Raw genomic sequence first — 10738 nt, 5'->3', positions numbered from 1 at the left:
AAAATACACTGTTAGAGCCAAAAATAGTGATTTTTGGCAAAACTGCCTGTCAACAAACGGTTGCCATGGCAACAAGAAAAAATGGAAATTTGTCAAACTTCGTTAAATTGTTGCCAACAATTTTTTGGGAAAACCCCCTAAATTTGGGGGCTCTAGGGTAAGCCGTTTTGCCGTTTTAGGACATCAAAGTTGCCGCGGGCCTCAAAAGGCCCCCCCCCCCCCCCCCCCGGTCTGAATAGGGTTAAGGCCGCGTGTAGCCAGTCACAAGAAAAAAACCCGAAGCCACTGGTCAGCTGAATGTTCTTCATTTGGGCATAAACAAGATAAATGAAACATGTTTGTTTCATGCGACTTATATGGAGCATATTCCAGATTTCTTAAATCTTTTTTTAAAGAATTGTGCGCAGATACATATCACAAATGAGTTCAAATAGCAAGTAGTAATATCTGAGGACAGACTTTCCAGACACCAAAAGATACAACGGTTATTAATTTTTCTACTTGGAAATTTTTTTGTCTGATTGATCTTATAACTTGCAAATATGTCAGTTACAGTGCAGGAAAAACATAAGATGTTAATTTTTTAGTACCAGACGCAACTGAAGAACGCAAGTTAGTTTGTAAATGATAACAATAATTAGCAAAACACGTCTACTTTCCAGATGATTAATGCTGTTCAACCACATTATATAAAGACTTAAACTATCATTAAAACACTTCTAAGAAAGGTATTTTGTCATAACCGTTTGTGACAAAACAGCAAGTGTGCAAACCACAGCGTATTTACCCGAAGTTGTATCATGTTGATATGCTAACCTACCAATTACGACTGCGTTTACAGGACATATAAGTACAAGAATAGCATTTTTCTATCCAAAATAACTCAAAACTTTCCATTTATTCTACGCTAAAGGAAAGATACGGACAAAAAAAAACTACATTTTGAATATACACAGTGTTGAACTACGTAGAGCAATCACAGAGATAAGAATCTGTAGTCACAAAATAAATGTAGAAGCCGGAAGATATACTAAAATTTCCCGTGACCAAAGGTTTTGTCCATTCTACCCGATTGAAATCGAAGACGAACGTCACTTTGATATAACGATAAACGCAAAGAGCTGTTCACATTACTTTCCAATTGCTCTAAAGAATTTGCTACTCTCTGTTTGATAGATAAACTCAACTTCATTCTGCAGAGAGGCGATAACCCTTACTGTGTAATGCGCTTGTACCGTAGAACCAATATAGTGTAAATACCATCCTAGACCCAATATGTTGATTTATTAATACCTAAATATCCATATAACGGTATGTCTGTTTAGTTGTACTGTAAGTAGTTGTTATATACCTTTCGAAAGTCACCGTACTTTTGTCATGTCAATAAAGATCCTTAAAAATCCTTTTCTTCATATCCATACCGACGACATTCTTGGCCATGTAGGCTTCAATGTCAACTTAACCATCGTTTGTAGATGGGGTTTCTGGCACGGGGACTTTTTTAACCCGTGAAGTAAACAGAACGCGGTGCCGTAGGCTCTTCCAGCGGCGTTTGGCGTTGTTCCTCGTGGGTTTCAGATCGTTCTTTGCGATGTACGTCCGCAGGAAGGCTCGAGCACCGGTGGCTCCATTCTGTTATTAATGGAGAGAAAATGGTCAACGTCTCATAAACGGATATTTTCTAGAACTGATGATAGATTTGTAATACTATATCAAGACTATTAAGAACAAGAACATTATCTATGTCTCTCTCTGTCTCTATCTGTCTCTCTGTTTCTCTGTTTGCCTTTCTCCTTGTCTGCCTGTCTCTCTCTCTGCCTGTCTGTCTCTGTCTGTCTGTCTGTCTGTATCTCTCTCTCTCTCTCTCTCTCTCTCTCTCTCTCTCTCTCTCTCTCTCTCTCTCTCTCTCTCTCTCTGGCAGTCTGCCTGTCTCTCTGTCTCTCTCTGTCTGTCTGTCTGTCTGTCTCTCTCTGCCTCTCCCTCGCAGTCTGTCTGTCTGTCTGTCTGTCTCTCCCTCTCTGTCAGTCTACCTCTCTCTCTCTCTGTCTGCCTCTCTCTGTGTCTGTCTGTCTGTCTGTCTGTCTCTCTCTGTCTGCCTGCCACCTCTCTCTCTCTGTCTGCCTAGCCTCTCTCTCTGCCTCTCTCTCTCTGTCTGCCTGTCTCTCTCTGCCTATCTCTGTCTGTCTGCCTCTCTCTCTCTGTCTGCCTATCTCTCTCTGTCTGCCTCTCTCTCTCTGCCTATCTCTGTCTGTCTGCCTCTCTCTCTCTGTCTGCCTCTCTCTCTGTCTGCATCTCTCTCTCTCTCTGTCTGCATCTCTCTCTCTCTGTCTGCCTCTCTCTCTCTGTATGCCTCTCTCTGTCTGCCTCTCTCTCTCTCTCTGTCTGCCTCTCTCTGTCTGCCCTCTTTCTCTCTGTATGCCTCTCTCTGTCTGTCTCTCTCTGTCTGTCTGTCTCTCTCTCTCTCTCTCTCTCTATCTATCTATCTCTATGTATGTACATAGGTCTACATAATGTGTGCAAAGCCTGGCCCACCTGGAAAAGGCTCTGATAATACCAAATTCCCCTTTCCAAACCAGAACCAGGCCGCGATGTTTAAACAAGTAAAGAATAAGATAGCTTATCAAACATATTATATTGACAATTTTCAACTGTCTTTATCTTGCAGCTTGTGTGGTTTGGAAATGTGACCGGACTAACTGTGGGCATAACTTCATAACAAGGCTGTTAGCCAATTTCGAGAATCACAATAATGTACTTTTTAAGGTGCAGACAATTGGCTTACAGTTGATTTGAGGCCACGCTTGATACATACATTAGCTACGACGACAATAATGTTAATGACTCGTTGCCTGAATTACCTTGAAGAGGTGGATCTTATCCTCGTCCTCCAGCTGAAAATCTGTTGTCTTCACGTAGTCACTATCCACTCCAATGGTCCTCTCCATGTCATCAACCTGAGACAAGGTCAATCATGGAAGCCAGTTAGTGGAATGATATAAGAAATATGCACTAGAAAGCTGCCCCTCAAGTAACTGGATATGATTTAGAAGCCGTCAGACGTTTCAGGTAGCATCAACTTTCTTTTGTCAGTGACATTGACGAGATCTGTTAAAACATTTTTTTTAAATAATTGATATGCAAATGACTTGAGGATAAAGTTTAGATAGTCCAATGGGAGACAAAGGTAAGACATTGTCAACACGAGGTTGATGCAAATGAGTCAGTTTTTTTTTAAATTGGTGATTAGCACCAGTGCCCAAAAGTGCAATGAGATACCGCCGGCCTTATGCTTTCAAGTACGCACCCTACACCTTTGTGTATGACCCCGCCTTAACGTTTCTACCCACCTTGTGGTAGATTTTCTTCCCGAGAAAGCTAAGGAGATCCATGTACTTCAGGGTGTAGTCCGCAAGACTTGAGACGTGCTCTCTCTTGATCTCCATACCTCGAGTCAGCCAGCGGAATCCTCTATTGGTGAAGAACTGGTGAATCTCTTGGAAGGTCAGCTTTTAAAATGATGAAAGAAACAGTACTTATTTCATGTTCACATTGTAATGCCTTGTGGTAATCGGGTTGCCTTGCTGTTTCCATAGCAGGGTGTATTTTTAAGGGAGAGGTTACCCTGGTTGAGGTAGCTCCCAGAACACGGGACCCTCATCTTACATCCCTTACCGGTGTACCAAAAGTGTGAAAAGGAGCGAAAAGGAACGAAAAGGAACGAAAAGGAGCGAAAAGGAACGAAAAGGAACGAAAAGGAGCGAAAAGGAACGAAAAGGAAAGTACCGAAAGTACGAAAAGGAACGAAAAGGAACGTTTGTTTCTTTTCGTTCCTTTTCGTTCCTTTTCGCACTTTCGGTACTTTTCGTTCCTTTTCGTTCCTGTTCGTTCCTTTTCGTTCCTTTTCGTTCCTTTTCGTTCCTTTTCTTTCCTTTTCACACTTTAGGTAGACCCCTTACGAAAGACGGGTGCAGGCCCAACCGAAATGCCCTTCCAGGTATTGGACCGAGGTCTCCCAGTTACCAACTAATTGGAACCAGGAGCTCAACTTTGAGGCTGCTACGAGTTGAACTACAGGTAACATTTCAGTGAATGAAAAGTACTTAAAGCTAGATATTGCTACAAACATTCGTGGCGTCGGGCGTGGCGTAACTGGCAGAGCGTTCGGCTCGGAACCTAGAGATTCTGAGTTCGATCCCCACCGTGCCCCGCCCCGACGTTGTGCCCTTGGGAAAGGCACTTTACACGACCTTCCTCACTTCACCCAGGTGTAAAAATGGGTACCTTCTGTCTGTACCGTGTATGTGGCACTGTTAATATAAGTTACAAAACTTGAGTGCAGTGCCACATTGTCCTCATCTGTCCAAAAGCAAAATAAAAACAAAAAAACAAAACAAACATTAGTAACAGTTGCTAATTAAGTCTTCATTGACTGGAAATGGCAACATTAACATGCCACCATGTCACATGCACGTAAATACCTCGTATCCTGGTGGATACATACAGGGGTTTTTCGTCGTTTCAAATAACTTTCAGGATACGAGATCATTTTGTGTAAGGCACATTACTTAGTCAGTCAAAGGCTCGATGTATATAACATAACATCAGTGTGGATAATATGTACATATATGATCCATATATATGCTAAATGACCAATTGCAAATCCAATGTGAAAATCACACACCTTTCCGTCTTTGTCAGCGTCCATTTGATCGAATAGTTGGTCTACGTTGTTTGCATATTCCTTCCCGAAGAGTTTCTTCTTTTCTTTGTCAGTCAGAGACTTGTTCCCTGCCTGTTGGTACAAAGTACATTTAATTCGCCTAATTATTTTAAGGTAAAGGCGATTCTCTGATTAGCTAGCTGACAGCTGGTTATTATCAACTACGCCAACAATTCTGGCAACCTCAGCCCGGTTTAGAAGCATCCCCAAAAAGGCATATTACATAAATGCAAGACACGAAACATCTGTCACATAAAAACACCATGAAAAGTGTTACAATACTATTTCCTCTTGCTTGTTTACTTTGTTCCAGACTATATTAAGATTAAATAGTTATATCTGTATTTCTAGACAATGGTAATGCCGTGTTGAATGCTGCAAAATGAGCAAATATGTGCCGTAAATACAACGAAATATCAGAAATATAAACTATGAGTACCAAATTCAATTTTAGAGCCAAGTGAAGAACGAAAATGCAACATCGATTGTTCGGTTTTTCCATAATTTATCAAACCTGTCAAAATGAAGGCAAGTTCTACTTTGTTTTTAAATATTTTCCTTCGTACACTCGAATCAGTTTTTTTTTTGGATTACCATAGGATGTCATCAAAATATTCGAATCAACGTGGCCTAAAATATTTTAAAATTCAAGGGACATCTTGAAGTTCATAGATGCAGATGATTTGGTGTACCACCAATTCACCTTTATCTAGGAATAGCAAGGCGACGGACTGCTGTGGTTTTAAATGACAAAGTATTAGAAATATTACAGATACTTATTTTTCAAAGTGTTGCAACATACGTCGACAGACTGATATCCATAAATATTCGTGTTTTACAAATAGATTACCCCGCGGATAAAGGTGAAGTAACGTTAACACTACGATACCTCCGCAAAAGCCCTGTGCAGTTCCTCCCTACTGATAGTCGAGGTGTCCTCTATGTTTTGGGCCTTCAGACTGGTCAGAAGTTTGTCGATGAGGTTCCGAATCTTCTTTCTGTTCTCCATGGCTTTGACTGTTTCAACGGACCTCTTGTCTTCGTATGCCCTGTATGCATTTGCAGATTTTTTACATGTAACATCTAAACGTTATTATCTTTGCCAAGAAGGTTATGCTTTCATCAGTGTGTGTGCGTGTGTACGTATGTATGTCTGGCGTGTGTGTGTGTGTGTGTGTGTGTGTGTGCATGTGTGTGTGTGTGTGTGTGTGTGTGTGTGGATGTATGTGCAGGTGTGTGCATACTTGTTTGTTCGTGTGTGTGTGTGTGTGTGCACATGTGTATGTGCGTTTGTGTGTGTGTTGGGTGTGTGTGTGTGTTTGCATACGTGTGTGCGTGAGTGTGTATGTGTGTATGTGTGTGTGTGTGTGTGTGTGTGTGTGTGTGTGTGTGCACGCATTTCCTAGGGAATTCGTTTTGGAAACATGCGGGAACGGCATATAACATTGTGGAAAATGTTTTTGCAACACCCTGCGGGAACGGCCTATAAGATATTTTTATACACTATTGCAGCTGTTTGAAGATATCTTTGGAGATAGCATTGGCCGTGGTTTTTATACACTATTGCAGCATTTTTATGTCTTGTATTGGACACACTATGTTTACCATTTTTGGGTTGGTTGGTTTTATTCAGAACGAAGCTAAATAAGTTGGAACTCTCTAGAAGCTTTATTTGAAACTTTCAGTTGCAGACTTAAAAATGATTCAACAAGGGATCATGTATTTTCATGATTTTGACATGTATGTAACTTTATTGAATACCGATTTAACTCTATGCAAATTATGCAAATTGCGACTTGATTCGAATGATCAAATGAGTAAAATTAACATTTTATATCTACTACTATCAAATGGCAGTAACTTCATACTCGATATATATGTAACTCTTTTTTGCCCTATTTTTCCCTAATAGGATCTTGTACTAGTCCTGTAAAAACAAGCAAACAAAGCAACTATCTGTGCCATATTCTATGTGTTATATTATATTATATTTTCTCATAGAAACAAAAGCATGCTACGTTTTTCTTACCTTGCTGCCTCAGTATCAGGACGTTTCTTTTCATACAGTCTTTCCGCCTGCGTCAGACGGTCAGAGAGAACTTGCTGGTGCTGCTCAATGTCGTCGTCAGAGTACTGGTATAACATACATTGCAGCATTGTAAGAAAATAAGCGTTCAATCCTTGAGTATCATCACGAGAAGAGCGATTTCATTTGAAGTTCAATTGTACAGCAGCATTCCAATAAAATCGAAATGATCCATGGTACTTATCTATATAGACCCTTGCGATTGGCCAGTAAAAATGCATTTGGAATGCTTTTGCTACACTGGGCTGAGGTTTCTTCTTTTGTGGGCGTGTTTACTTGATGAGCATGTTTTTCCTTTCCGTATACATCCCGGTTATGCCTTTTTTTTGGGGAAATGTAATCTTAGAAATTTTAAGCTAAGGGCACAACCCGCCGTACGTGCAATTTGTCACTACTCCTTTTCGGGGGGGTAGGCACATCCGAAGTATTTCTGAAAACGTTCAGACTGTACGGGTCAAGTACGGGGGGCGAATCCACAGCCCGATGCCACACAAAGTTTTGCCTACGGCGTGTCTGTGTGCTCCAAAATCCGTCGGATGACGAAGAGTTTGTACGGAGGCGGTACTTACCACTTACCACCCACGTTTGGCACGTAGACAGCACGTATTTACACGTACGGTGGGTTGTGCCCTTAGCTTTAGAACCACCTGCAACCACCACCCCCACCACCTCCCCCCACCCTTACTTGTACGATAAAAGCCATTGGAGAGGCTGTAAATATGACAACGGTCCATTGTGAGTGTGAAGTTTCACTAACACCTTGTTTGTCATCAATACGGGGGAACATTTAAATCTAAACCTGTTTAAAGTTATCTTTGGTGATTTGAATTGTCGGTGCCCAGTTTCTGCCAATATGATTATCCTTCTTGGCAAACACTTTATTTTCAAGAACCGTCAACGCTCTCTTAATTGGTTACGGTCGCATTTGTCTCGTCACGAAAATGCAAATGAGCAAACGCCCGATTTCACGACCACGAAATTGGGATATGACCTGACGTTGCGACGTTGCACGTGAGTTGCCCAATCCCGGCACGCGAGGAAGCCCAGGACAGCGATCGTGCCCCACGACGTATGTCTATGATTCTCAAACAGACAACATACAATTGACGAATCGCTGGGAAAAATGATGCCCCACGACGTATGTCTATGATTCTCAAACTGACAACATACAATTGACGAATTGCTGAGAAAAATGATGCCCCACGACGTATAAACGTTATGTCTATGATTCTCAAACTGACAACATACAATTGACGAATCGCTGGGGAAAATGATGCCCCACGACGTATGTCTATAATTCTCAAACTGACAACATACAATAATTGACGAATCGCTGGGAAAAATGATGCCCCACGACGTATGTCTATGATTCTCAAACTGACAACATACAATTGACGAATTGCTGGGGAAAATGATGCCCCACGACGTATGTCTATAATTCTCAAACTGACAACATACAATAATTGACGAATCGCTGGGAAAAATGATGCCCCACGACGTATGTCTATGATTCTCAAACTGACAACATACAATTGACGCATCTGACAGTGCTACCGTAATGATGTGAATATGTGACATATGACAATGCGAAGAACTAATTTTGTCATCTGCCCTACTATGATTTTAAATCTAGTAACATCTGACAATGGTCCTTACAACCGGTGTCAGTTTTTGTTTTATCTAAGATCTGACATTGGCCCTTACACCATGTCAGGTTTTCAATCTAACATCTGACATTTGTCCTTACGCCATGTCAGATTTTTAATCTAACACCTGACATTTTTCATATTATTGTCAGATTTCCTGTCTGACATCTGACAATCATCCTCCCAATGTAAGATTTCTAGTCTAACATCTGACACTTTTTGTAGCACTGTCAGATTTTTGAATCAAACATCAAACATTCGTCTTCAAACAGTCAGATTATTTCAATCTAAAATCTGATTTAAAAATCTGACATGGCGCAAGGACCAATGTTAGATGTTAGATTAAAAACCTGACTTGGTGTAAGGACCAATGTCAGATGTTACATTAAAAACCTGACTTGGTGTAATATTTTAGGTCATCATACTGGGCAGATGACAGAAGTTCTTCGCATTGTCATATGTCACATATTCACATCATTACGGTAGCACTGTCAGATGTGAAATCAGATATGACAGAACTGATGTATGTTGTCAGTTTGAGAATCATAGACAATTACGTCGTGGGGCATCATTTTTCCCAGCAATTCGTCAATTGTATGTTGTCAGTTTGAGAATCATAGACATACATCGTTGGGCATCATTTTTCCCAGCGATTCGTCAATTGTATGTTGTCAGTTTGAGAATCATAGACATACGTCGTGGGGCATCATTTTTCCCAGCAATTCGTCAATTGTATGTTGTCAGTTTGAGAATTATAGACATACGTCGTGGGGCATCATTTTTCCCAGCGATTCGTCAATTATTGTATGTTGTCAGTTTGAGAATCATAGACATAACGTTAAATATACGTCGTGGGGCATCATTTTTCCCAGCGATTCGTCAATTGTATGTTGTCAGTTTGAGAATCATAGACATACGTCGTGGGGCACGATCGCTGTCCTGGGCTTCCTCGCGTGCCGGGATTGGGCAACTCACGTGCAACGTCGCAACGTCAGGTCATATCCCAATTTCGTGGTCGTGAAATCGGGCGTTTGCTCATTTGCATTTTCGTGACGAGACAAATGCGACCGCAACCTCTTAATTTACAAGCCTTTATTTCATATATGTCATACTTCCATAGGCTAGAATATATTATAGCAAGAAGGATGGATAAGATAAAAGAACACTTTGGTAAATGGGGGAAAATAGCTTTATCGTTAAAACTGTGAATAGTGAATAACATATATACAACTTCTGTTTACCATTTCCTTGTTATATACAAATGTGTACACTGCTATAAGTTATCCTCATAGTTTTCTGGTTTTATTTATCTTTTGTGTCCTACATGTACTTTCAGTATTATCGCTCTATGTATGATATGTGTATCTTGTGTTTGAAAAATCAATAAAAAGTTATAGAAAAAGAAAAAAAACACCTACCAACATGAGCCCAATGGTTTTCGGGTTGACGGGCTCGAAGCGGTTGGAACGATGCATGCTCTTACTGAGATGGGCTAGATCATCCAATCTGCTGAAGAACGAATCTTCCTCCTCCATGGAAAGCCACCAACCTAAACGAGTTACGGGATCTTAAAACATAGACCTTAAACCATAAGGAGGGTCACGGTTCTAAGTACGCATATGCAGCGAAATGCATTGTGGGAAACATGTCAAAAGTTAAACCATTTGAACTTTGACATAATGGTCGAGTAAGACCTTAAACAATAACCAGTCGAACCGCAGGTCACCGTAGAACGCGTTATTCTCTGAAATACGGCTTACGCCGGGTCACGGACTGACCCCGCTGCATGGGTGTAAACAACAGCTTATTTTGCAACAAAGACACCTTAGATATACATAATGTTTATACTTTTTCGTATCTGCATGATTTGCCCAGCACAGCCAAGTGGATATTTATTGCATTGCAAAAGATCAGCCAACGCTGTGGCCCCTCAAAAAAAGCAATTTTCGGTCTGTGTATTTGTGATTATATTTTCTCCAGTTGGCCGGGGCACAATCAGTTTTGTCCACAGTAGGACAGTCCAGTTCCTCACCTTTACATTGATACCAAACTTGAAGGGCAAATATGAGGAGAAACGGTTTTGCCCCCAAATTAACTGCGAACATGCGCAAATCACAGTGGTGAAGTTTCAGTCTGCTGTTTGTAGCTACCAAAGCACACTACCCTGCGGACGGACCCAATTTTTATACATTTCGCATTGTGTCACAGACCTCATTTCTTGGTACAAGAATCTGAATGGGTGCGGCTGTCACATGCCATATAATAAGTGGCATGATGATAATCAAA

General features: G+C 40.9%; 1 protein-coding gene across 1 annotated transcript in view; it reads right to left on the bottom strand.

Annotated features, from left to right (window-relative positions):
* Positions 1 to 1443: 1443 nt before the first annotated feature.
* The window catches only part of LOC118424405, a gene marked incomplete at its 5' end in the record, with an annotated part of 14326 nt that continues 5031 nt past the window's right edge, over positions 1444 to 10738 (bottom strand). Inside the window, 7 exon segments of the mRNA XM_035832959.1 lie at positions 1444 to 1632; positions 2859 to 2954; positions 3348 to 3506; positions 4682 to 4792; positions 5610 to 5769; positions 6750 to 6853; positions 9871 to 10001. Of these exon segments, the coding sequence (XP_035688852.1) occupies positions 1459 to 1632; positions 2859 to 2954; positions 3348 to 3506; positions 4682 to 4792; positions 5610 to 5769; positions 6750 to 6853; positions 9871 to 10001 (935 nt within the window). The 3' untranslated portion in view covers positions 1444 to 1458.

Source organism: Branchiostoma floridae, chromosome 10 (assembly GCF_000003815.2).
Source record: "Branchiostoma floridae strain S238N-H82 chromosome 10, Bfl_VNyyK, whole genome shotgun sequence".
NCBI lineage: Eukaryota > Metazoa > Chordata > Leptocardii > Amphioxiformes > Branchiostomatidae > Branchiostoma > Branchiostoma floridae.
This window is presented reverse-complemented; position numbering and strand designations above follow the sequence as displayed.